The 27416-nt window shown below is 41.8% G+C and overlaps 7 protein-coding genes and 2 pseudogenes across 7 annotated transcripts; 5 read left to right on the forward strand and 4 right to left on the reverse strand.

The window, feature by feature from the left end:
* Positions 1 to 363: 363 nt before the first annotated feature.
* LOC118903215 lies at positions 364 to 6271 on the forward strand (annotated as a pseudogene).
* A 5879-nt stretch (positions 6272 to 12150) lies between these two features.
* LOC118903229 (histone H4) lies at positions 12151 to 13377 on the reverse strand. Its single transcript, XM_036868055.1, has one exon. It carries the CDS (start codon positions 13011 to 13013, stop codon positions 12702 to 12704), a length of 312 nt encoding a protein of 103 aa, XP_036723950.1. The 5' UTR covers positions 13014 to 13377; the 3' UTR covers positions 12151 to 12701.
* A 2457-nt stretch (positions 13378 to 15834) lies between these two features.
* Positions 15835 to 16643, forward strand: LOC118903213 (histone H1.4-like). The gene has a single exon (XM_036868041.1). It carries the CDS (start codon positions 15865 to 15867, stop codon positions 16498 to 16500), a length of 636 nt encoding a protein of 211 aa, XP_036723936.1. The 5' UTR covers positions 15835 to 15864; the 3' UTR covers positions 16501 to 16643.
* Positions 16605 to 17268, reverse strand: LOC118903515 (annotated as a pseudogene).
* A 1209-nt stretch (positions 17269 to 18477) lies between these two features.
* On the reverse strand, positions 18478 to 19709 carry LOC118903218 (histone H2A type 1). Its single transcript, XM_036868045.1, has one exon. The coding sequence runs from the start codon at positions 19707 to 19709 to the stop codon at positions 19317 to 19319; it is 393 nt and encodes a 130-aa protein (XP_036723940.1). The 3' UTR covers positions 18478 to 19316.
* A 312-nt stretch (positions 19710 to 20021) lies between these two features.
* On the forward strand, positions 20022 to 20428 carry LOC118903224 (histone H2B type 1-C/E/F/G/I-like). The gene has a single exon (XM_036868051.1). It carries the CDS (start codon positions 20027 to 20029, stop codon positions 20405 to 20407), a length of 381 nt encoding a protein of 126 aa, XP_036723946.1. The 5' UTR covers positions 20022 to 20026; the 3' UTR covers positions 20408 to 20428.
* Positions 20429 to 24837: 4409 nt separating this feature from the next.
* LOC118903226 (histone H2B type 1-C/E/F/G/I-like) lies at positions 24838 to 25251 on the reverse strand. The gene has a single exon (XM_036868052.1). The coding sequence runs from the start codon at positions 25226 to 25228 to the stop codon at positions 24848 to 24850; it is 381 nt and encodes a 126-aa protein (XP_036723947.1). The 5' UTR covers positions 25229 to 25251; the 3' UTR covers positions 24838 to 24847.
* A 303-nt stretch (positions 25252 to 25554) lies between these two features.
* On the forward strand, positions 25555 to 26010 carry LOC118903220 (histone H2A type 1-B). Its single transcript, XM_036868047.1, has one exon. The coding sequence runs from the start codon at positions 25555 to 25557 to the stop codon at positions 25945 to 25947; it is 393 nt and encodes a 130-aa protein (XP_036723942.1). The 3' UTR covers positions 25948 to 26010.
* An 859-nt stretch (positions 26011 to 26869) lies between these two features.
* On the forward strand, positions 26870 to 27283 carry LOC118903231 (histone H3.1). Its single transcript, XM_036868057.1, has one exon. The coding sequence runs from the start codon at positions 26873 to 26875 to the stop codon at positions 27281 to 27283; it is 411 nt and encodes a 136-aa protein (XP_036723952.1). The 5' UTR covers positions 26870 to 26872.
* The last annotated feature ends 133 nt before the right edge of the window (positions 27284 to 27416 follow it).

The following is a 27416-nucleotide window of genomic DNA, read 5'->3' on the forward strand; positions in this document are numbered from 1 at the left end:
AACTGTGCTTTAAATTACGACTTGGGATGTCCCTGAAATGATACTACCAAATAGCCGCACAAAACTGAAAAATCACCTTGAGGTTTAAACTGGAAGTGTCAAGTCCTGAAAATTCGCACCTCCTTCCGGTACAGCCGCGTAAGGGTGGAAAGAATAACTTGGCGTTCCACGCCCGGCCTCTGTCGGCTCCCGCCCGTAGCCACGCCCCCCCACGCAGGGTCTGTCAAAGGGCCGTCCCGCCACGCCGCTCCACGCCGGCTCCCTCATTGGATCGTCTCACCCAACTTCACGTTCCGCTGCTTCTCCCAGAACCCCACGTTACGCATACGCCACGTTACGTCACTTCGGCTCCCCGCACCGCCACCGCCCCGGGGTCTCCAGTAAGCTGCAGGCTTCCGCCAGCCCCTTCTGCGCGCGAGATTTCGCGTGGCAGCCACCTGCTGATGCGCAGGCTCTGCGGACCCAGCTTCTCCCCGCTACCCCTGGTTACTGGAGAGTCCCAACAGTCCATGAGGACATGCGCAGATTAAAACGAGGAACCGAGCAGTTTGAAGACCGAGGAACAGGGCAGCAGACCTCCGGTAGTTTTTTCCTCCTCTCTCGACTTTTTCTGAGCTGACGCTTTCCCTCATAACTAATCCCCAGGACACCTTCCTTGCACCACCCCTGTTTATTATCAGGACATTTCTAGGGCACTTTGTGTGAGGATTAAGTGCGTGTATATGTACGTGTGTGTGAATTATTATTACTTCCCACTTCAATAACTATATGTGTTTTAAATTTCATCTTGAGATGCACGAAGGGCCTACATTTATTAGGCTACGGTAGACACAGACCCTATGGCCCACAGTACTCTTAGAGGTTGACGAAAATATTTTAATTTCTTCTAAAATCAGAATTAAAAATGAACTTTTAGGTCGATGAAAACGTTTTGTGTAATACTAGTATTTTAATGTTTATATAATTTTAATAATGTTATTATTTTTCTTATTATTTTTACGGAGGACAGGGCCCAGGAAGGCAAAAGTGCATAGGGCCCGCAAAACATAATGCAGCCCTGGGTGCAGTTTGCACACAACCATCTCCAGTTATTTTTATTTACTTAAAAAAAAAATTTTTTTTTGGCATACACCTAGACACATTTCCAAGTGCTGTCCAGATGTTAACTCCTTTAATACTCGTAACACACCTATGAACTATTGTTATCCCAATTTTACCCAGATAGATCGAGTCACTTAGAGCTTAAAATAATTTATCCAATGTCCTCTAATAAATGGCAAAGGGGATTCTGACCCAAGCAGCTTAGCTCCAGGGTCCCTGCTCTAAACCATTGCACTAGAGACATTATCTCTTGGTAACGCTAAGCAATCCGAATCAATCACAGCAGGTAAAATTTAGAGCAAACTAGCCAGGCTACTTTGAGCCCTCTTCTTGACTTGGCCTACAAAGATTTGAACAAATGCTTAATATAGTTTCTGACAGCTCAAGGTCTGATGATCCTAGCCTCTCTTAGGTTCCCTGCCCCACTATTTCTTTTTTCTTTCTTTTCTTTTTTCTTTCTTTTCTTTTTGATTTGTTTTATTTTGTTTCGGAGAATCATCTTCACTATTTTTGCTCATTAACATGAATTTTACAGTGCTTTACCAAAAATACAGTGCTGTTTTGTGGCATAACATTGAATTTTTAGGTTATTTTGGAGTTTATGAACATTTTAGCATATTGAGTCATCACAAAACATAGTATAGTGTATATCTATCTCTTAATTTGAGTGAATCTTGTTTTGTATCCTCCAATCGCATTTCATAGTTTTATTCATACAGATCTGGAATATTTTTTCCTGGACTTAGAATCCTTAGAAAGTGTTGTTCTGTTGTAAATGATTTCTGGTTTTTCTGTTTCGATTCCAGAAAGGCCATGAATTTTTATGTGATGCTCATGTAGCAACCAATGCTTTTAAGCTCTGTAAGGTCTAATTATTTGTTTATAGATTTTCATGAATTTTTACAATGACATATTATTTTCAGACAATAAAGATAACATCTTTTCTTATTGCATCCTTACCCTTCTTACTTGTACTTGTCTCATGGTATTGGCCAGACCCTTGGTGCCATGTTGAATAGGAGTAGTACCACCAAATTTTGTCTTTCTTTTGACTCTTTGGGAATCATTCTAAAATTACACTATTAAATGTTGTGCTCACTGTAGCTACTCCTTATGAAGTAAGTAGCTACTCCTTATCCTTCTAGTTTGTTAAAAATGTTTATAAAGATGGAGTGTCATATTCTAACAAATATTTTCCCAGTATCTATGCAAATGATAACAGTTTTTCTCTATTAATTTCTTACACTGGCAGATTTGATGTTAAACTTTTCCTCCATTCTTGGAGTAAACCCTATATGATATACTATTTTTTTTTTAAATAATGTAGTCTCTTGGTTTCCATTTGCTTGCATTTCAACTAGAGCTTTTTCTTTAAAAAAATGAATTTCATGAGTAAAATGAGACTATAATTTTCTCTCATCTCTCTCTTTCTTTCTCCCTTTGTTTTCGTTCTGTGTTGTTCCTGTCCAGTTTAGGTAAGTGTACACAATTTCAAAAGAAAAAAAAGGAGAGCTATTTTTCTATTGAAATAGCTTCTGTAAAATAGGGCTTATCAATTACTTAAATTTCACTAATACCTGTAAAACCCAGTTGTGCTTGGTATCATTTAGATTGAAGAGTACAGGAGAGCTTTTTTTTTTTTTTAACTGCCTGTCATATTTCCATAATCATAACTTGTTTATTCAACCCATTACTTAATTTTTTTCTTGAAAATTATCCTTTTCTGTTAAGTTTAATTTTTTGTAAAAGTTATTCATAGCATTCTTGTGGTTCTTTACATCTCTTTTTTGGTACTACTTTCCCTTTTCTATTCCTATGATTTATTCACACACACACACACACACACACACTCTCTTTTTTTTTCCTCATTAGTTTTTCTAGATGTTTGTCTATTGTTATAAGGTTTTTCAAAGAACAAGCTTGTGGTTTATGGATTATCTCCATTTTTTTCTTTAATTATTATTTTTTTAAATTTCAGGTCAGGGTTGACATATTTAAAATAATATGTCAATGTGAAAATCCATGAGACTCTATAAACAATGAGCTCTAATAAGAGCTCAAGAGGGTTGGTAAATATGTGCACCACATAAAAATTCATGACCTTTCTTATATTAGCAATGACCTATCTGGAATTGAAATAGAACATCATTCACAACAGTACAACACATTCTAAGAATTCTAAGGCTGATTCTTTCTACTTTATTTGATTTATTTTCCTGTTCTTTTTTTAGCTTTTTTTGTTGAACACCTAGTTTGCGTATCTTTAGTGTTTCTTGTTCCTTAATATATGCATATAATAATATATTTCCCTTTTAGTACAGCTTCAGATACATTCAACAAATTTTATATGTATTATTCTCATTCATATTTATCTCATAATATTACATAATTTCCCTTACGATATTCTAATCCATGGTATTTAGAAGTGCACTTTTAGTTTCCAAGCATATGGGAAGATTGTTTTATTTTTACTATCTTAAAAAAAATATTTTCTATTGCTCTTTAATTAGCTGATAAAAGAGTGCCGTATATATGAAACTGTTTTTTTTGTATCCTTTGTGACTTTTTCTAAACTCGGTGTTGAATTTTTGAAATTATTAAATGCATGCTTTTAAAAATTGGACATTCTCTTTGTGTTAAGTGCAGCAATCACAGATAGATCAAGTTTGTTCATTGTGTTGTCCAAATCTTCTATAACCATACATGTTTTCCTCTGCTTGTTACGTGAATTTATAAGAGTAGTATATGAAAGCTTGCCCTACAGCTGTAAACTTGAAGTTCTCTTGCTAATTCTGCCAGTTGTTGCTTATATAGTTAGTGGTTGTGTGGTCAGGTGCATATAAGGTCCTGAATGTTACATCTTATTAGTGGATTTTTATTTTATCATTATGGAATATAGCTCTTTTTTATTTTTAGTTCTATTTTATTATTTTTTTAAATTTAGCCTGGTTTTGATTGTCCCTTGTTCCTTGATTGTATTATTACATTTTTATTTCTTCAAACTTCCAGTAAACAGTTATTTTATGGTCTCTGATAATTTCAATATCTGAAATTCACTGCCCGAGGGAAAGAGAGGGAATCTAAAGCTCTTGTTTGTTTGGATGCCTGACCCTCCATAGTGTCTGTTTTCCTCTTCGATTTGATAACATTTATTATAAGCTTATATTTGGACATTCCAAGTTCCTGGTAGAATGCCTGGCACGTAATAGATGCTAAATAATTACTGAATAAATAAATCACAATCAATCTGTGTACAGTATATCTAGAGAACTTGGGTTCACGATGCTTCCTTCTTGAAGGTGTTTATGTTTGCCTTCACAAGTCACTAGGAGGCGCTATGAACCTAGGTTACTAATTTCAGGAAGCTTTCACTGAAACACGGTGGGGGCGGGGGGGGGGGAGCGGAAGGTTGGGGAGCCTGAGGAATGTTAGGAAAAAAAGTCAAATTCAGGGAGGACACCTCTCTGCAGAAAGGAAAGAGAGTACTGAAAGAACTAACTAAGAAGCCGGTTTCAGATGAAGATGATGATGATGATGGTAATAATAATAATAAATTTAAAATAAATGTGTTAAACACCGGGTTCTTAATTTTTAGTAAGTTTTTGGGTTTTTTGTTTGTTTTATCATTTCACTAGTTAGACTGAAGAACTATTTCTGACCCTCCTTTGTGGCTAAACTGGATGTGATTTGCTCCTTTCCAGTTCGAAGGTTTATAGCCATATAGGCTACGAAATTCTTTTCTTTCTTATCTCCCTTCAAGTGATGTAATTTTATTTCCCTGCCCTTTGTTTTTACGCTGTATTTCTGCATTTTCTGTACAGTGGGAAACACTGTACTCGGAATTGTCTGGATAATCGCCTATTTTTTCTCAGTTCTTCCTTTCCCTCTCACTGGATTCAAATGTAAAGATACAGCTTTTCCAGGAGCTGTAAACGGGCCTTGCAAATCGGAGACTAACCGTGCCACGAGCTTTGCCTCCTTGGTGTTTCAAAACACTGGAGAGAGTGACTTCCAGTTTTTAAAATTAACAGACTAATCTGAATTGTTATAAACGAATCAGAACTCATTATAAAATAGGTTAACTAGATTAAAGAAGGTGGCCTGATTGCTGGCAAACTGTCTCAGGATATGACCAGTGAGACAGTATATCTGGAATGATTTATTTGCATGCAGACCTCAAGATGAACGAATCAGCAATTGCATAACTAAGTCTTTATTTGCATAACGTTGCCTACAAATAAGCAGGATCCGGTGGCGCGGACACAGTTTTCTTGTCTTTCAGAAGACATCGACGGTACGATGCCTGAACTAGTGAAGTCTCTGGTCCCGAAGAAGGGCTGCAAGAAGGCGGTGACCAAGGCCCAGGAAAGAGATGGGAAGAAGCGCAAGTGTAGCCGTAAGGAGAGCTGCTCCATGTACGTGTACAAGGTGCTGAATCAGGGCCACCCGGAACCCGGCATCTGATGCAAGGCCATGGGCATCATGAACTCGTTCGTCAATGACATCTTGGAGCGCATCGCGGGAGCGGGAGAAGCGTCGCGCCTGGCGCGTTACAACAAGCGCTCGACCATCACTTCCAGAGAAATCCAGATGGCCGTACGCCTGCTGCTGCCCGGGGAGCTGGCCAAGCACGCTGTGTCCGGCGGCACCAAGGTTGTCACCAACTATACCAGCTCCAAGTAAATGTTTATAGCCACTTTTCAGAGCCATTTCACGTTTTCACAATCAGAGCTGAGCACTAGCTTGTGCGGTTTTGTGAACTCTGGGCTTTAAATTAGCGTCAAGGGTAACGCTTAGCAAAGTACTTAAAAAGTTAGCGATCCTCGGGTGGCAAATCTACTGTATATGGTTACTGACAACTGTTCCGCATACGAGGGTTGCTTCCCAACTGCCAAAGCGAACCTGCACTGAAACCACTTAGTGCTAACCCCAATCCTTGGAGCTCTTGGTCACCTTTATAAACTTTGTACAGGGTGCTCTCTGGGCTGGAATCGGCGCTTTGTGAAGCTCTGGTCTTGGTTTTATGTAAAGCGTCAGGCTGTAACGTCCAAGAGACCACAGTTATGTTTGAAAATCCCACTGTCTAAAACCAGCACTTTCTTAGTATAACTTTGCGGGTCTTCCGCCTAGGTTCATTTGTGTGGATCTAATTCTTTTTCCTCACACTCCCTCACCCCCAGCCCTTTGCCTAGGGCTTTCAAGTCCTGGCTGAACATTTTATCTAAGATTCTTTACAAGCATATTATGTTGGGTGGCTGTAGCTCTCCAGTAAGGGGAAAATAGTTACTAACTTTTTATTTTGTTTTATCTCTTTCCTGGTCATTAGATTTTTGTTTGAAGAATGCAATCTTCTCCCCACTCTCCTGACTCGCTTTACAAACTAGACCTGCAAAATTCACAGAATTCTGTATTCGGCCACCTGTCTTCTCACTAGAGTAGCCACATAATATAAAGATTGGCTCTGCCGCCTCCAATCTGTCCTTTTCTGTCCCCGGTGAGCTCCCTTCTGAGCCCATCGCCCTATCCTGCCTCCAGATCTCCTCCCTCTGCTCAGTTCAGAAACTGTGGAGGGATCCTGGCAAGGAAGAAGAGAGGGACCCAGGGTCGGCTCAGAACGCAGAGAGGAAGAACTGTGGAAGTAGAGATGCTTTTTAATGTGAGCTGAACACTGAGGTTTGGAAGCCTACGGTTTGTGATCGCATAGTGCCCAGGAGATTAAACCCTGGGAAATAAAGAGCAGGGCTCTTCCCTCATTTCTCCGGAAACTGCAAGGTAGAGGTGTCCTTCAGGAAGTCAGATGAAAAAGGTTCAGTTGAGGGCACTTCACCCATAAATGGAAATGCCAAATCCACCCAAGAATTGCTATCACTCTCCTTGAGAAAAACTCCTAGCCAGCCTCCAGGGCCAGTCTATCTGGTCTCCATTTTATTGTCTCAAAAAGGTAGATAATAAAATAAGCACGAAGATACAAACAAGTCTTTATTTTCAGGTTACTGAATTACAATTGCATTTCGACTGTTTCTGATCACCTTGATTTTAGCCTGAGGTCATACTAAAACTCCTCTGTTCATAGGGTATTTAGTTTCCATTCCAGAGTCACCGTGGGGGCTTTTTGTTTTTTACCTGCTCACAGCCTTTGGATGATCACCCACCTCACAAAAATCAAAAATCTGTGCTATGGCCCCAAGCCCTGAAAAGTCTGGCCCTCACCTAACTCTCCAACCCAACCTCAGAGGATTCTTTTTCTCCCTTTTGTTTTGTGTTTCTTCATTGTTTTTTGGTTTGGTTTTTTTCCAGGACTTTGCCATTTTTCTCTGTCTGAAATGCCCCTGATTCCACATCCATCCCCAGCACACTCACAGTTTATTGATCAACAACTTCAATTTCAGCTTAATCATTATTATATCCTTGGGGAAGCTGGCCTCCATTGTTAAAGGCTCTCACAGTCACAAACAACTGGATGTATACCCAGCCCCCCAAATTAATCATTACTAAGGGGACATGGGACCCTTAGGATTGATGTGGTTGAATCAGAACCCCATTCCTGAGGCTAAGAGAGGGACTCTGCCTTCCCTGGAGCACAAGGCAGGGAGGAAAGGGAGACCTTAACAAAATTGAGGCTATATTAGAAAGGAAGAGGGCAAATGACTTTTGGCAAGGCACTTGCACTGCCTGATGTAAGGGCCTTCTAGGCAGACAGAAGGAGCATCCACCAAGTTCATTCATATTCAAGTGCCAAGCACTAAATTATGTACTGAGGACATAAAGCACTTGAGTGTGCATCAGAATCACCCAGAGGGCTTGTTAAAGGACAGATTGCTGGTCCCATTCCCACAGTTTCTGTTTCATTAGCTCTGGGGGAGATCTGAGAACTCGGCTTACTAAAAAGTGCCCAGCAGATACAGTGCTGCTTATTTGGTAGGAAGCTTTGAGAACATCTAATATATGGTGAAGAACAAGCTACCAAAGCCCCTGCCCACATGAGCTTCCTGGTGGCAAAGATAAGTTTATGATAGAAGAAGGTAAAGGGTGTGGATGTCAAACAATGAAGTTAAGATTTATTTTGCAGACGACAAAAAGTTATAGAAAGCTTCGGAGCAGGGACTGACATAATTGGCTCCAGTGTTAGGAAGGTGTCTATAATGGCAGTAGAGAAGCGATTCCATTCAGTATTTTGTCAAATAATGATTGGATTTTCTCTGTGAGAGGCCTTATTTACAGCGGTGAGACAGACAGGCTGATCTTCTGGGGCTGATATCCAAGTGGGAGGAGAGAGATAATCAACACATTGATAACTCAGCAAGATATTTCAAATAGAGAGAAGTTCTGAGGCCTGTAAAATTATTTGAAATAAGACCAGGTGCTGTGATAGTAACTACGTGATGCTTTAGATAAGGGAACCCACAACCCAGGGAATAAAAGTTCCAGGCCAAGGCAGGGAGGAGTTTGTGCTCAAGGAATATAAGGTCTGTATGCTAGGAGATTAGTAAGGTAAAGGGGTAAAAAATGAGGCTGGGGATTAAACAGGTACCTGAACATGTTGGACCTTATAGGCCAAAAGAAAGCACCAGATTCTTATGGTGTCATGGGAAACTCTTAGAATTTTTAATAACTCTAGCCACTATGGGGAGAATGAATTTTATGGGATCAAAAGTAGAAAGAAGCAGGGAATAAAATTGAAAGCTTATTGCAATAATTCTGGTGAAATTATTAGAATTAGATTTAGGAGGAGAAAGTCAAAAGGATTTATTGAAGAGTTAGGTTTTATGGGTGAAGAATCAAGTAGCTAACATTTGTTGAGCCCTTTATATGTTTAGGAAACTATGCCAGGCTCTTTAGAAACGTTAACTCACTTCATCTGCTCAACATCCACATTATCTAGATGCAACTTTTCTCTCCTTTTAATTGAGCAAAGTGTGTGGCTGGTGTTAGACCCAAGGTAGTGTGGCTCCAGAGGTTCTGTGCTTATCTACTGCCCTGCAGTGCTAATGAAGGTCTTGGGTAATCAAGAATGCTAGGAGAGAATGAGTTTTCTAAGACTGGAACATGACAATTTTTAAATCCCCTTAGCACTCCATTGTAGATGTCAAGTGAGTAGTTGTATATGCGAGTCTGGAATTCAAAGGCAAATGGGGACTGGACATAGAAATTTTTGAAAATTTTGGAAATAGATATTTTAATGTCAGCATGGCATGAGTTGGAGATTACCCATGGAGGAAGAATAAAGAAGTGAGTTTATCCTGGAGGCATTCCAAACTTTAGAGAAAAAGAGAGAGCAAAAGATTCTAAAGAGTGACAAGTGAGTTTGGGAGAAAATCAGGAGAGCAGAGTCACAAAAGTCAAGAAAATAATGTATTTCACCAAGGAGGACATGACCAAGTTGGTGTGATGTCTAGAAGGCTAAGAACAAACATGAGCTTTGGATATAGTTAATAGAGATCCCTGGGAACTCAGGTTATGGGTACTGAAGGACGGCCCAGACATCATCTGGGACAACTTCAGGACTCAATTATTACTTCTTTCCTAGGAACAGCTCCACTCAGGGCTGAGCGCCATGTGTGGCCATTATGTTTTTACCCTCTGTCTTGGGCCATCATATTTGATCGATGCAGGCATCTGCCCAGCTGGATCAATCAGATTTGTTTTCGTAGAAATTAGGAAAAGGAACTGAAGAAAAAGACAGGACAAAGTGTTCAGTAATTGCTTAAGTGTGGTCAGCAAACTTAACTTTCGAGAGAATTTTTTTTGTTTAAATAATCTGGAATTTTTTTTTTTTATATTTACAACCAAAAGAACTTCCATTTATGCACTTGCAACTTCTTAAGAATATATGTAAACTATACTTGTCAAACATATGCATAAACACATAATCCTATGTTTTCACTCAGTCCTCACGAAAATATGAATTTTTGCCTACATTACAGATAAGGGAACAGTGGTTAGTACTTTACCACAGACCACAAAGATAGAAAATGGTAACTCAAGACTTTAAGTGTGTGTCTTCGTGGTTCAAATGCCACTTTTTTTTCCTCTGGGCCTCTGAGAAATGTCATGAGAAATAAGAATGCTAATAATAGCAATTATAATAGCCCAAACATGGAGCATTTACCATGTGCCATGCACTGGCCAAAATGCTTAACAAATATTTAATGTTATTCACCCCCAAACATATAAGATAGGAACTACTGTTATCTCCATTTATGAGGAAACGGGCATAGAGCGGTTGGTTAAGACAAAGAGACAAAGAATAAGCATCCCTCTGTACAAGCTTTCCAGCTCCTTTTTATCTCTGAAAAGGGGTATTGGGAATGTTTCTTGTAAATTTAATAAATGATTTATTCAATGACATAGACCCTGTTGAATATATTTACCAAGACTAGCAATGGAAGACAAGTTCAAAGGGCCTTAAGAAGAAATTCATGGACTTCCTCCTTAATCAGGCTAAAAAATAAACACCCCACTGTTTTTATTTACTTTTAAATCTCATGAGATACAGTCATTTTGGGCCTTCAGGCCTCTGAGAATCAAAATTTTTCCAAATGGGCTATCTTGCATTCTGAGTTATGAAGTGTTAAGACCTGACCTAACTTCTTGAGAATATATAGGTCTATTGCACATGGTGAATAAATGGTGACAAATTTACTCTTGTTCAATGTGTTCTTTATGCATTTTGTCTGTCCTTTCCTCTCTAGCCTTAAATTTTGGATCTTTACACCTCAGAGTCTAAAATCCTAGACTCCAAGCTGTTGACAGGAATCCATGGAGCCCTGGGAATTCCTTGTATGAGCCCCATGAAATATCTATGTCCAAAATGTGAACTTTTTACCACTTTCTCAAAGGAGCTTCTGATCCACATGTTGTTAAGAACTACTCTCCTCGGGGAAACAGTACTCTGAAATATCCAGATTACAACTGCTTAAGACATACGGATAGCCCACCCACCCGTCTCTAACATGTAATGAGCCCCTATTCTGTGTTCTGTCTAGCATGGAACACAGTGGAAGAGATGTCAAGGAGAGAGGCTCACTTGGCATTAGCTTTCCTTAAAAGAGCTTTCTGGCCAATGGAAGGACAGTCATACTGGTAAATAAGTTGAGAAAACAGTATTTGGTATGATAAAGTTACGTTGCTGTAACAGAGACTCAAAAATAAGTTAGCTTAAAAACAGTCTTGTTCATGGAACAGATACACTATGATTAGTCCAGCTCTGTGGGGCAGCTCTGCCCCTCCTGATCAATCAGGAACTCTTGTTCCTTACAATTCATGGTTCTGCCACCCCTAGAGCCTGATGGTCTCTGCTGGGTCAAACAAGATCAGCACCTTCATAGCCGGCAGGAAGAGGAAAGGTTTTAAAGCCTGGGAGTGTCTTCTACTTACACTCCAAAAAGAGCACTTAGTCACATACTCCCCTCTGCTCCCAGACAAGCCAGGAATGTTATCTCACACTAGGGAGACTCCTGTCCAGCTATACGTTATTATAATACAGTGAACCACTTTCACTGGAAAAAAATACCAGTTGTATCACAATAACCCAAGATTTTTTCACAGAATAAAGCCCATTCTGAGGAAACCAAAGAATACAGTGGCATGCTGACAATCCTGAGAGACTGTAGAAAGTTTACAGTAGGTAAGAAAAAGAAATGGGCAACCCACTTGAGAACTGCTTATTTTACCTCATTTCCTGATGTGTAGAGAACAAGGTGGGATTTGACTCAGGAAGACCTGAATTTGAAAGGCCCAGTCCAGCATTTTGTCAGGATACGTGTTATGCAACTCTCATCTATAATTTAAGGTAAATCTGCTTGTAATCAAGTCTAAGAATATTCAAGATAAAGAGTCAACATAATAACAAGTTGGTAAACATAAACCTGTATATTTATATCAAGCATTTATATCAACTTTCATAAAAGCTTCTCTTGGATTGAGAAACCAGTAGCTTTGGACATGGGAAGACAGCTCAGAGAAGCAGAGACAAGTTGTCCTGTCTCCATTCCACTTTTAAACAAGAGAGAATCCCAAGTACTCTTATTTTACTTAAGTATAGTTGATTCACAATGTTAATTTCCAAGTACTCTTATTGTTTCTCTGGTAGAACTTGACTGCCTTCGACATATTTCTGTTGATTGATCATCCCCCTTTCTCCCCCACCATTTATCATGTGATGTCCAAGAAGACAAGACTGTTTTAATGTCTTCAGCCCACAGAAGTGTCTACGTTCCATTTTCCATTTTCCTAGCATCAGGGTTTACCTCTTATCTCTTCTGTGATGTTCTCCACCTTTTTTCACTGACAGTTGCACAAAAGGTCACCTGCAGTTTACTGTCCTGTTGGTCTCCTAGCTATAAGCACACTAAATACATTGAATATGCAATTCGACCTGAGGTTATGGATCAGCTTTACAGACTTGCGACTAATCTGAAACATACCAAAAACGAATCAGATAAAATCAATTTAAATTTACATATTGTAAACAGTACTGACCCAAACATCTTAACAAAAAATTAGAACAGAAAGCGCAAAACTCTTTTTGAGTGAAAGAATAGGTGGCCCTGAAAAGGGCCTTTGGTTTTAGTAGGCTCACGGAGATGGCCAACTGGAGTTCAGCCACCAAAGCCGTAAAGAGTGCGGCCCTGCCGCTTGAGCGCGTAGACCACGTCCATGGCGGTGACAGTCTTGCGCTTGGCGTGCTCGGTGTAGGTAACAGCGTCCCGGATCACGTTCTCCAGAAACACTTTCAACACCCCGCGGGTCTCCTCGTAGATAAGACCAGAGATACGCTTGACGCCACCACGTCGGGCTAAGCGACGGATGGCCGGCTTAGTGATGCCCTGGATGTTATCTCGCAGAACTTTGCGGTGGCGCTTGGCGCCACCCTTCCCCAGCCCCTTTCCACCTTTACCACGCCCAGACATTGCAAAAATACAGCTATCACACCCGCAGCGAAGTGATTTCCACAGCGCCACTTACAAGTTATATAGTAATGTGACGGACCTGTTTGAAAACTGCAAGAGCAGGGGCGGTAACCACATTCAGTTCCCACCCTTCGCTTATTTGTCCCTTGCTCAGAGCTGTGGCAGCTATGAGAGGCGCCTGAAGCGACAGTGGATCCTGGAGATGGGATTTAATAAATGCTCCTGTATATGGATACGTGTGTTTGTGCATCCGTACAATGCGGGCAGCCGTTAAGTTGGGCAACAGATCATACACTTTCCACAAAGAAGCCTGATACTTGTTCTTCAGACTTTCCAAAATATGAAAGAGTTAGTACACGCTATTGTCCCTTATAAAATGCTTTAAATACGGTTTTAAATAAATCATATCTTTATTGTTTAAGCTTCCATTAGTTTTGTCCATTTATGTTTGGTTAACTAAACAGAGCTCTTTGGTATGCAGGCTGGATGACCCCACAGAGGGAACTAAGAATATAAGAAGGTTACGCGTTTAAGAGGTCAAGTCAGGTTAAAAATCACTGAGCGCTACATTGGAGATTTATAAATATGTATATCCCAAAGTGATAAAAACCTTGTTCTGCTGTAAGTCTAAGATTTATGGTTTGATTATATATTTAATTGTGGACAGTTTGTATCTGGCATTGTATCTGTCACCGCATTCTATTTCTGCAACCAGGTGGCATTACAGTGTCCAGTCAAGCTCTGGAGACAGCCTTCTCTACATACTAGCTTGTGACCTTGGGCAGCTTATACTCAGTTTTTTCCTCTTATCGATAAATGTATAAGAAAGTGTAAATTATAGAGCACTTGAATTTAAAAGAGATAATCCAGATTTCTTAAAATAATATCTGTAAATAAGTAATCACTCAGCATTATTTATTATGACACATTATAGTATCATGTCTGCTCTTAACTCTTCCACTCAAGATTCACTCCTCTAAAGTGAAAGTCTAAGTGATTATCTAATTTACTAAAACCTTCTTTTTGAGAAATCCTCAAAATAATAAATACGTAAAGATTTAATTTATGGTTAATTCCCTTGAGTTCCAGCTGACTTGGATAGCTTTGGCTTTTTCTCCATGGTCTGTGAAGAGGCCCAAGTTCATCAAAACAGTTCCATGAGTTTACACTGCACAGAAACAAATTCCAGAATGGCGTTCTTAACCTCGGCTATATAGATAGATTCAGAGCATCTGGAAACTTGTATTGAACAAAAACTCCATCTTTATCTTTACTTTATACTCCAAGTGAACCTCAGCATTTCCTCCACTTGTGAATGCAGGCAACAAACAGTGTGAGTGGCAGGACCTGTGCTATATTCATACCATGTTGCAGTTGCAGCTGTCAATATCTCAATCTCTAATATTGTTTAAAATATTACACTTTCTAAACTGTGGTAATTCTTGGTCATATGGGTAATCTTGTTATTTAATGTGTTAATAAAGAAGCACATGTTAATGTTTCACCAGTTTGAATTTTTGATAAATTTGATAATGGTATTTTAATACAACTGTTTTCCTTTGTAATCCTATGTATATTATCTTAAGCACTGAAAAGCATTATTCTGGGAAGGGGCTCGTAAGGTTTACCAGAAATACAAAGAAATCCATGGCTGCTTCAAAATAAACATAATATGTTAAAGACGAACAGTTTGAGGCCTGAAGAAGAAAATCAAAGCACTTTCTACCATCAATCTATTTCCTACTGAACATAATGCATAACCTATAATGTGTTTCCTATAAACCTGTATCCTTGCTTAAATAAGAAATGTAGTAATGAATATAAATGCTTTTCAATTTCCGTGTCTTAAGGGAATTCTATATAAGTATGTGTGAGAGTATTGTGCATGTGTATATTCCTTATTTCTTTTACTTGGATACTTCGCCAAAGTTTATCTTCCAGAAGCATGACAGAACCCTGAACCCAAGAGCTTGTGAACATTTTAATAACTGATCCTTCCTAATAAAGTCAATGTAAATAAATGAATCTTTAAAACCCCATAAAGCAGTCCAACTCTATTTTATGCCTGTACCTGGACCTCCTCTGCCATCAGCTTGTGCATCACAAGCCCAACTACCAGGTCAAGAGGATCATTGATTACTGCTTTTGCTATTTTCCTACATAAATTTTGAATGCTTAAAGCCCCCAAATTAACTAACCCTCTATGTAGTCACAAAAAAGCTATGATAAAACTTTTCCAAACTAAATAATGACTTTTCTTATCAGATATTGCTGTTATTCCAAGCAGCCTTTACTACAGTTCTTGTAGAGAAATCCTGAAAGAGCCTGTGTTATTTCTCCTCATATGAAACAAATTTTCCAGGTAAATGTCAATGAGAATCAAGCAGTTGTTGAAGGTATGAAAAGCCAAGAATGTATAGAATGTCACTTGAGAGCAAGCTATTGAAGACACAAAGAGAAGAATTTATATTTTAAACGAAACTCAAAAAGTTGTCTCTCTGACCTGTGAATCTGTAGGAGTGTCGGGGGATTTTGAAAAAGGCTGAGACCAAAGTGATAAAAACTGGAAGAAGAAACTATAAAGGTCTCAAAGCTTGAGCTGTCCCGGTTCATTGTACAATATAATTGGTGTGGTTCCTCCACAGGAGATCTTTAATTTTTTGCTTTCCTGAATTGTAACAAACACAACTCCGAGACAGAGCTGAGACTAGGTTGCTTGCAAGCTGGAAGCCAGCTGGGAACCAATCAGCGCGCAGTGGCGCTGTGTGTATATATAACACACACATTCCCGGTCTGGGTACTCAACTCTGAGTCTTTAATTTCTTACTGCTAGGCATCCACATCAACAACCATGTCTGAAACCGTACCTGCTGCGCCTCCTGTTACTTCTGCGGAAAAGACGCCTGTGAAGAAGAAGGCTCGCAAGTCTGCTGGTGCCGTGAAGCGCAAGGCGTCCAGGCCCCCGGTATCCGAGCTCATCACCAAGGCTGTCTCCGCTTCCAAGGAGCGCAGCGGCATATCCCTGGCTGCGCTCAAGAAGGCGCTGGCAGCTGGCGGCTACGACGTGGAGAAGAACAACAGTCGGATCAAGCTAGGTCTCAAGAGCCTGGTGAGTAAGGGCACCCTGGTGCAGACCAAGGGCACCGGCGCCTCTGGCTCTTTCAAGCTCAACAAGAAGTCGGCCACCGAGGAAGCGAAGCCCAAAGCCAAGAAAGCGAGCGCGACCAACCCCAAGAAGGCTACTGGGGCAAAGAAGCCCAGGAAGGCCACAGGCGCTGCCAGTCCGAAAAAAACCGCCAAGAAGACCCCAAAGGCAAAAAAACCATTAGCAGGTACCGGGGCCAAGAAAGTGGTCAAGAGCCCGAAAAAGGTGAAGACAGCCAAACCGAAGATGGCCAAGAGTCCAGCCAAGGCCAGAATTCATAAGCACAAGGTAGCCAAGCTTAAAGCGGTCAAGCCAAAGAAGGCGGCCCCCAAAAAGAAGTAAGAGAAAAAAAAGACTTGAGTACCTTAAAGGCTCTTTTCAGAGCCACCCAATTAATCTTAAAGAACTTGTAACACCATTTTTGCCGGAGGCGGAGGTTGGGAGGAGAGGTTTTATTTCCTCGCTCGAAATGGAGGTCCCAGTGCACAGGAATCTTTCACAGAAAAGGTGGTTGGCTCTGAAAAGAACCTTTGGGTTTTTCAGAGGTTGGCACTTAATCGGGAGACACAAATCTACGCCCTCTCCCCGCGGATGCGACGGGCAAGTTGGATGTCTTTGGGCATGATGGATGGCACACAGGTTGGTGTCCTCGAAGAGCCCCACCAGGTAGGCCTCGCACGCCTCCTGCAGCGCCATCACGGCCGAGCTCTGGAAGCGCAGGTCGGTCTTGAAGTCCTGCGCGATCTCGCGCACCAGGCGCTGGAACGGCAGCTTGCGGATCAGCAGCTCCGTGGACTTCTGGTAGCGGCGGATCTCGCGCAGCGCCACCGTGCCGGGCCGGTAGCGGTGCGGCTTCTTCACGCCGCCCGTGGCCGGTGCGCCCTTGCGGGCCGCCTTGGTGGCCAGCTGCTTGCGCGGCGCCTTGCCGCCGGTGGACTTGCGAGCAGTCTGCTTTGTACGAGCCGTGACAGATTTCCCGAAAGCAGCTAGCTGGTGGAAAAATGAAAGCCTGCCCCCCGCCCCGCACCGGTATATATAAAGAGAGTTCCTTTCTGATTGGACAAGGCATTTGTTCCTTACGGCTTGCAGTGAAGGTATTGGTAGCGAGGTTCACTCTCCGACATCAGCCTCCCTTTGAATGGCTGTTTTCAACCCTTTCTCGCCTCTATCTTCCTTATGCAGTTTCTTTACAATGTTCTTTGGCTTTTCTCCGCAGAACTTAACACAAATTATTACAATGCTTAATCTTGTTTGCAGAATAAATTTTTTAAACTTTGGTACATGAAACTGGCTTTCTTTTGATCAACTTTTTGAAAAGGCGTGTGTTGGATGTGATTGGCGCCAAGAGATTTTTATACCCTCATTCAAATGTAGTAAGGCTAATTTTACGTCAATTTCTTGATTTCTCTTTTTAAACTCTTAAGAGATTTTTTAAAATAACAAAATACTTTCCTTTTATTTCCCCTTTTATATTACAGTTAAGTCGTGTTTTGGTAGATTATATTATCTATGAATTTCATTTCAGGATAGTAAAGGGGGTAGTTACAGTATTTGTTATAGAAAAAGTGTTGGATCTGATAGAATTGAGAACCATCAGTTTAGGGGTCCAGAGATCATATGAAAGCAGAACTCGGAAAGAATCCTGAACACTTATTGTTATCCCCAATCCAGGCCCCCTGAATACACCCTCCTCTACCTTCCCCATACGACTTAACGTGGCTTGCCTGTAAGTCTTATGATGAGCCCTTGCACTGCATTCCAAGCTATCATGCTCCAGTGTCAGTTTTCTGGCTTGGGGTAAGAGCTGTGGCCACAGGAGGTGAAAGGAATCCCTACTATTAAGATGCATTGTGTTTTAAAGATATATGTAAATTTCAGATTTTACAAAGACTAAAGAATTTACACCTATATAGCTTGTGATCTGATCATATGTCGGAGGGTTCTTTAGGGCCATATTAAAAAAGAGAGAGAGGGGGAGAGGAAAGGAGAAAGAAATAAAACTTTTTGGAAACTATTAATATTATTATTTACTATTAAGGAATCTACTTGTATGACTACCATGAATCCCAGGCTGGGTTAACAGTGAAAAGTTCTGGAGGTAACTACACCCAACTCTGGACAGTCTGGTTATAACCACGGTCTTCTCTCTCCACCTCAAATGAAAGCCTAGCCACATGAGTCCTCAATCTCTGAAGTCCTCTTCATGGAAGATGCCAAAGCCAACTGTGTGAGAGGTTTTATCAGAGGAGAGGACGACTTTGTCTTCCCAGAAGACAAACCCTCCGCTTTTTGAGGTAGATAGCAACCCCAAACCACAGACAGGTTGGGACCTGGGCAGGCCTCAATTCTTTGAGATTTTCGGAATGCACTAAAACCATTAACTCTGAATTAATTTCATGTTTGCTATTATAACTATATTAACAAATGTTTACTTTTCACTATAACATTCTCACATAAAAGCACCCCACTACGTTTCACAATTTCAACTGACCTTCGTGTAAAATGGTGTTAAGAAAAACTCAAACTTGTAAATGGTACACAAGTGTTACTGTATGTCCCTTAAAGTCATGCTGAAACCTTTGTTAAGCTCTGCCTAAACAAATTCTAGCTCCAGGCTATGCAGTATTGTATTCCTATTTACAATTGATTAGGGCCCAGCTCAGTAGAGTTGAGATTGGCTATTAAAAACATAAGTATGAATTACAGATCAACTTGTCCCATTAGGATGCAAAACAATTCCTTTCAACATGAGATAGTACTAAAGGAGTGGTTTAAATGATCTTGTAGATCACTAACTAGATTTGCACCTAAACTTTCAACATTTACCAAGTATTATGCTACCATTATCTTTTCCTGAGGGTTAACAACTGAGGGCTTGCTGCATTGATCGACTTAATTACTTGTGACACAAAGTCTCTCTATATCATTTTTACTTAGCTAAAGAGTACTTTTTTGATTACTTTAAACTGTATGATTAGTTTGCATTTCCTAAGAGTGTAAATACATCTTCTAAGTTGACAAAATGTGTTGAAAATCATTTTCGACAACCTGCTTAAATAACGAAAATGTAAGCCCTTTTAACGAATACGTGGGTGGCTCTGAAAAGAGCCTTTGGTTAAGACTGATTCCTCAAAGATCAAGAATTTGAATACTGCAGTTTACTTGCCCTTGGCCTTGTGGTGGCTCTCGGTCTTCTTAGGCAGCAGCACGGCCTGGATGTTGGGCAGGACGCCGCCCTGAGCGATAGTGACTTTGCCCAGCAGCTTGTTAAGCTCCTCGTCGTTGCGGATGGCCAGCTGCAGGTGACGCGGGATGATGCGCGTCTTCTTGTTGTCGCGGGCCGCGTTGCCCGCCAGCTCCAGGATCTCGGCCGTCAGGTACTCCAGCACCGCCGCCAGGTACACGGGCGCGCCGGCCCCGACCCGCTCGGCGTAGTTGCCCTTTCGGAGCAGGCGGTGCACTCGGCCCACGGGGAACTGAAGCCCAGCCCGAGAAGAACGGGTCTTAGCCTTAGCACGAGCCTTACCACCTTGCTTTCCACGTCCCGACATCTGATCAATCTAATCAAGGTGCTTAGCAAAGAAGAAGCAAAACGAAAGTACAAATTCTCTTAACAAATGAGAAGCAATTATACTTCGAAGCCGAATTGTAAATTACACTGTTTGATTGGTTAAAAGGGTCTAAAAGCTGGCAACCAATTAAAAAGGAGAACTGCTGTCACATAATTTGCATACCACCGAACAACGAGGAAAATTTATCCAATCAAAGTGTAAAGTTTTAAATACCATATTTGCATAGTAGCTCTACAAATATTCTGAGTGATGTTTTTACGACTTACTTTTTTCTTTAACTTGGCACGGTGTTCGTCATGCCTGAGCCGGCCAAGTCCGTTCCCGCCCCGAAGAAGGGCTCCAAGAAGGCGGTGACCAAAGCCCAGAAGAAAGATGGCAAGAAGCGTAAGCGCAGCCGCAAGGAGAGCTATTCTGTGTACGTGTACAAGGTGCTGAAGCAGGTCCACCCGGACACTGGCATCTCGTCCAAGGCCATGGGCATCATGAACTCGTTCGTCAATGACATTTTCGAGCGCATCGCGGGCGAGGCGTCGCGCCTGGCACATTACAACAAGCGCTCGACCATCACGTCGAGGGAGATCCAGACGGCCGTGCGCCTGCTGCTCCCCGGGGAGCTGGCCAAGCACGCCGTGTCCGAGGGTACCAAGGCTGTCACCAAGTACACCAGCTCCAAGTGACCTCAGCAAGAAAGTGCTTTTTGTGGTTAGTCTCAAAGGCTCTTTTAAGAGCCACCCACTTTTTCAGCAAAAGAGCTGTAATGATTCGTCTCTAATATGACTGCCATAATACTCAATTTCAATATATTGAAACGAACTTGTTGCTGTATGGTGCTAACACTTGAAGTACACAGCATTTTGGTTTGAAAACAAAACATGTATTTACATTCTAGGTAAATGGTAGCATAGCCTTCTCTTGCTTTCACAGCTCACTTTGGCTACAAGGCTAGCCAAGTGTGGACATGTAAGTATCATTTGAACTGCTGTGATGTGTGCCCTACGAACTGACTCCATGAAAAGTGAAGAGGATTTAAGAAATCCTCTTAAATCCTTGGCAATGCTTTGTTAGTGCTGTGTGGTAGTAAGAAGAATATGTACATGGATTCGATTTATTTAATTAAAACAATGTAACTTTTCTAAGTATTAATGGGAGCAGCACAGTTAATGTGCATAGAAATTTAAAAGCGAGTATCACCGGTTCCAGGATAGGGCCATTTAATTGTAAGGAGAATTTTTCCAAGGTTTGGCTAATGAAAAGTTAGACCATTGCTGAACCATCATGTTGGGGCTGATGACACTGGCAGTTCAGGAAAGAAATACCCTTAAAATATTTTGGTGCCTCCTCTCCCTTAAATTATGTTATTTTCTCTCAGGGTGGATGTTATGATTATTTTGTCCTAGAAAAAAAAAAAAAAAAAAAAAACTTTTTAAATGAAAATAATTCATACCACCACCACTCTCCTGTCCTATGTATACATATATAAGGGTCATGAAAATTGACACTTTTCTCATAATTACAAACCTGCTTAAGTTTATGAACTGCCATAAACGGCATCCCATATGGAACAAATGCTAAGAATGTATTTACAACATATTTTTAGGATTTCAACCCTGGTAGGAAAAAAGTACTAATAGTCTATAATCTTGTGTAATTAATGACTACCAGGCTTCCCACTCCCAACACAACACATAAATATACACACACAACATACACAAAAAAATACATAAACATTCAAACAATACATATAAAGAACAAAAGCAAAAATAAAAAAATGTAAAAGAATGAAAACTAAAAATACCAGATGGCTGTATATGAGAGTTTATGTTATTGTAAATAGTCATATTTTGCTTTCTGTAGTCCCAGAGGTAAACATCTACACCAGGTCTATATGAGCTTTAGGGGAGTATATGAAATCCAAGAAATTACATACAGTAGTGTGTCCATATGTTTGTCCTCCCACCAGAACAGAAAGTATATAGCATTCTGTCAAATTCTAAAAATACTGTCACTTACTGTGCTAGGCAGAATGATGCCTCCCCACTTATGTCTACCTTTTAATCTCTGGAGTCTGTGAATATGTTAGGATACATAACAAATGGGAATTAAGGTGGCAGATGGCACTAAGGTTGCTAATCACCTGACTTTAAATAGGATTATCCTAGGGAATTCCCTGGAGGTCCAGCGGTTAGGGCTCCGCGCTTCCACTGCAGGGGACATGGGTTCAATCCCTGTTCGGGGAATTAAGATCCCGCATGCTGCGCGGCATGGCCAAATAAATAAATAGGATTATCCTAGAGAATCCAAGTGAACCCAATATAATTACAAGGGCCCTTAACAATGGAAGAGGGAATCATAGTACAGAACCAGAGAGATGGCAGTGTGAGAAGAATTTGGCCAGATACTGCTGGCTTTCAAATCTAGCAAAGGGCTGTGAGCCAAGGAACAAGGAAAACCCTCCAGGAGCTGGAAAAGACAGGAAACAGATTTTCACTGTTAGAGGCCCAAGCCCTCTGACACCATTTTAGCTCAATGAAATTCATTTCAGAATATTGATCTAAAGAACCATAAAATTATAAATGTATTGTTGTAAGCCACTGTATTTGTGATAATTTGTCAGACCACCAATTGAAAATCAAGGCACTCACGTTTAAGAATTATTGATTAATGTATTCAATGATCTTTAAGATTATAACTACATACGTTTAAATTTAAAAGTGTAAATATAAAAATGACTATAGATACAAGTAAATTCTTCCTAAAATTGCAGGCTCACATAATTTTGACATTGCTTTAATTTTAACAGCGGCAATTTACATTTCCTTTTTTTAAGATTTTTACTTAATTTTGGCTCCGTTGTGTCTTCGTTGCCGCGGGCTGCGCGCGGGCTTTCTCTAGTTGCGGTGGCCTCCTGCGGGTGGCCTTCGTTGCGGGGGCTACGCTTTGTTGCGGTGCGCGGGCTTCTCATTGCGGTGGCCTCTCTTGTTGCGGAGCACGCAGGTTTCGGTAGTTGTGGCTCACGGGCTCTAGAGTTCAGGCTCAGGCTCAGTAGTTGTGGCGCACGGGCTTGGTTGCTCCATGTAGGATCTTCCAGGACGGGGGCTCGAACCCGTGTCTCCTGCATTGGGAGGCGGATTCTTAACCACTGCGCCACCAGGGAAGTACCCTACGTTTCCTTTTTAGCTAGTGTGTCTAGGGTGTCTGATTTTAACAGCAGAAAGTCTAATTTCATGGAGCAGCACTTTGTTCATTCATTATAGTATTATTACTTCTGATTATAATACTATATCAAAAAGCTTGTCTTCATTATATGTAAAGTGTAGGACTAATGGGAAATTTTACCTCATAATGTCCATAAATAACTTCATGAATTGCAAATCAAATTGTAATGTTTGCTTTCATTGTAACTACTGCATTTGTTTACACAAAACTGTCAATGAGTTGGTTTCAGTAATATCCTTTTTTGTTTGCTTTTTTTTGTTTTTGGCTGTACCACGCGGCTTCTGGGACCTTAATTCCCCGACCAGGGATTGAACCCGGGGCCAAGGCAGTTGGAAGAGCGGATCCCTAACCACTGGACGTCCTGGGAACTCCCATAACATTCTTTTTTTTTTTTTTTTAATAAATTTATTTTATTTTATTTTTGGCTGTGTTGGGTCTTCACTGCTGCACGCGGGCTTTTCTCTGGTTGTGGCGAGGGGGGGCTACTCTTCGTTGCGGTGCGCGGGCTTCTTATTGCGGTGGCTTCTCTTGTTGCAGAGCACGGGCTCTAGTAGTTGTGACACACAGGCTCAGTAGTTGTGGCTCGCGGTCTCTAGAGCGCAGGCTCAGTAGTTGTGGCACACTGGCTTAGTTGCTCCGAGGCATGTGGGATCATCCTGGACCAGGGCTCTAACCCGTGTCCCCTGCATTTGGCAGGCAAATTCCTAACCACTGCGCAACCAGGGAAGCCCAACATTCTCATTTTTAAAGTAAGGAACAGAAGCTGTGAGAACCAAAGATTATTTACCTCACAGAACTCAAATTCCAACCAATGTCTTCTGATGCAATTTTCTTTCAAAGACGTCTAGATAGAATTCAAAAACACTTCACATGTACAGATTTCTTAACACTTTAGGAAGTATTTTTGCATGAATTACCTCCTCTCCCAGCACTAGGCTACATCCCTTTTCTTGGTGCATTTCTTATTCATCTTTCATGAAGTGTCCCGAATCAGCCAAAAAGACATGGTTAGGCTAGGAGATGAAGCTCCAGATCCCAAAGGCCTGCAGGCTGCACTCAAATTCGACTCACTTCTTTTGTCTCCTGGAATAAATGCTTTACCTACCTGGGAGAACTGATGGTGATAAACCCTTCTGAGATCGAGAGTAAGGAAAATGTATGATTACCAAAGTGCCTGATGCTGAAACGAAGTGAAATAAGCAAAAGGTTTAAATCAAGGGAGTCTTGGCACCATGCATAAGTGTCCAGTCAGAAAAAGAGAAAACTATTGGTTATTTTTACAAAGATAATTTAATAAAAGTTAAACAGGTTTTGGAAGAAAGAGCAAAATCCGAGCTGAAGTGTTTCAGAAACAACTGAAACTGGACCACATATAGGAGTCCGGGCACACAGGAGAAGGCAGAGGTACTAGAATGTCGAAGTTTGGAGGGGAGGCCAGGTGGAGGTAAGGCTCTGAATTCTGTGGGGTGGGGCATGATTCTGGGAGCGTAGAATCCATTCTGGAGAAAGGGCCGGGGGAAGCTGGGAACTGAAACCAACTCCTGGTACCAGAGTGCCAAACCATGGCTAGGATAGGAAGAGTTCCCTTTCCTAATCCCACCCAGCCAGCCTCCCTTGCTTTCCTAATTGAAAATAAGGCGTGGTGGACAGAAACTCTAGCTTTTTTAGTATAGAATATAGGAAGGTTTGGGAAAGAGGTGAAACAGAAAGAGCCTGTTTTAGTAAGCACAAGGGCTTCTCTATACATAAACTTATTTAAAGAAACAGCTCAGCCAACTCTGGTATCTAACTGTGTTTAGATAACATCCCCAAAACGGGCAAGAAGAGGGCATCACAACTCCTCCGATGAAAATGTAAGTGGCTCTGAAAAGAGCCTTTGTTTTAACAGCACCTATAAACATTTACTTAGAGCTGGTGTACTTGGTGACAGCCTTGGTGCCCTCAGACACGGCGTGCTTGGCCAGCTCCCCAGGCAGCAACAGGCGCACGGCCGTCTGGATCTCCCTGGACGTGATGGTCGAACGCTTGTTATAATGAGCCAGGCGCGACGCCTCGCCAGCAATGCGCTCAAAGATATCGTTGACAAACGAATTCATGATGCCCATGGCCTTGGACGAAATGCCGGTGTCCGGATGGACCTGCTTCAGCACCTTGTACACGTACACAGAATAGCTCTCCTTGCGGCTGCGCTTGCGCTTCTTGCCATCTTTCTTCTGGGCTTTGGTCACCGCCTTCTTGGATCCCTTCTTCGGGGCAAGAGCGGACTTCGCCGGTTCAGGCATACTTGCCGAATTCAAAACGTACACTAAAGTATAACCTTGATATGCCTGCTTACGTCTAGAATCTCGTCTTTTATAGGCGACCTATGCAAATAAGGTATTCAAGAATAGCCAGAACTGATTTGATAATGCATTAGTGACGAGATTATGTAAATTAACTTGCATCACATCTCCTTTCTTATTGGTTGTCTAGTAAAAAGACGATTTTAACCAATCCTACCTCGTATTTGACAATTCCACCCAGCTCTATAACTGTCATCTTGTTGCTCCTTATAGAACATTTTTTTTTCGCTTTTCTTGTGGCTGTTTTTCCCCTGTTAGCACTCAGTATGTCTGGGCGCGGGAAGCAAGGAGGCAAAGCTCGCGCCAAGGCTAAGACCCGCTCCTCGCGAGCTGGGCTCCAATTTCCCGTAGGGCGAGTGCACCGCCTGCTCCGCAAAGGCAACTACTCCGAGCGGGTAGGTGCCGGGGCCCCCGTGTACTTGGCGGCGGTGCTGGAGTATCTGACGGCTGAGATCCTGGAGCTGGCGGGCAACGCGGCCCGCGACAACAAGAAGACGCGTATCATCCCGCGCCACCTGCAGCTGGCCATCCGCAACGACGAGGAGCTCAACAAGCTCTTAGGTCGCGTGACCATCGCTCAGGGTGGCGTCCTGCCCAACATCCAGGCTGTGCTGCTGCCTAAGAAAACCGAGAGCCACCACAAGGCCAAGGGCAAGTGAAACGTTTAGCAGTTCTTCAGTCTCCGTTCTGAAAATCAAAGGCTCTTTTCAGAGCCACCCACTTTTTCCCGCAAAGCGCTGAAATACTTCGTAAGTGTAGGAGACGTGTTCAAGTCTTAATGTGTCGTTACGCTTAAGTTTTGTTTATACTAGCCTGTTAAAAGTTTTGCATTTAAAACTGGGAAACCGCTCCCATCTTTGCCACAAAGGGGTTAAATTGTTAGCCGTTGGTCACATTTTATGCACCATAAATTCTTAGAAAAATTTATGAAACTAGCTTTACCATCCCTTTAGCTGAAAAGATGCAATACGTTTGTAAACTCACGTAAAGAATCCCTGTTAAGGGAATTCTGTGTCAGGACATAAATTAGGGCTTGTAGGCTATGGATAACGTATATGTATGTAAATGACAAGACAGACCATAATGCCTCATGTTTAGTGGTGGTTTTGTATGTGCACGAGGTATATACATTATTACATATACATGTATAGTCAAACGAACTTGGTGTCCAAAAGTAATATATGAATAAAATAAATGGGAGAACAAAGGAGGAATAGCTGACCAATGACATGTCTGGGCGGGCTTTTTAAATTCTGCGAATGACGCCATCATTAGAATTGTTTAGTCCATTTGTTGTTTCTCTTTTCAGAAAAATGCAATGAGTGAAGTACACTAAAATCTATACTAAAGGAAACCTTACTGTTATGAACTCAATTCAAAGTGGACTGTAAACTTGAAATAAAATTTCGATAGCTCATTTAATCTTTAATGGAATCCAACCATATTTCTCCTGAAGGCAATGTGACAACCAATTGGATCACAGTGCGGGAACTAGGAATCAGACTGATCTGCACCTATAAATAAGGTCAGAACCGGCACCAGCACCATACTACTCTCAAGCCAGTTTTCTTTTCTGTTATCGTCATGGCTCGTACAAAGCAGACTGCTCGCAAGTCCACCGGCGGCAAGGCGCCGCGCAAGCAGCTGGCCACCAAGGCGGCCCGCAAGAGCGCACCGGCCACGGGCGGCGTGAAGAAGCCGCACCGCTACCGGCCCGGCACGGTGGCCCTGCGCGAGATCCGCCGCTACCAGAAGTCCACGGAGCTGCTGATCCGCAAGCTGCCGTTCCAGCGCCTGGTGCGCGAGATCGCGCAGGACTTCAAGACCGACCTGCGCTTCCAGAGCTCGGCCGTGATGGCGCTGCAGGAGGCGTGCGAGGCCTACCTGGTGGGGCTCTTCGAGGACACCAACCTGTGTGCCATCCACGCCAAGCGCGTCACCATCATGCCCAAAGACATCCAGCTTGCCCGCCGCATCCGCGGGGAGAGGGCGTAACCCAAGGCTATTGCTTACTCTGAACTGAAAAAGGCTCTTTTTAGAGCCACTTACTTTGTCGATAGAACTGTTGTAATGCTTTCCCTTATTTTACCTCCCTAGGCAGTTAATAAGCAATAATCCGAAGAAAAAC

This window comes from Balaenoptera musculus, chromosome 11, assembly GCF_009873245.2.
Source record: "Balaenoptera musculus isolate JJ_BM4_2016_0621 chromosome 11, mBalMus1.pri.v3, whole genome shotgun sequence".
NCBI classification, from domain to species: domain Eukaryota; kingdom Metazoa; phylum Chordata; class Mammalia; order Artiodactyla; family Balaenopteridae; genus Balaenoptera; species Balaenoptera musculus.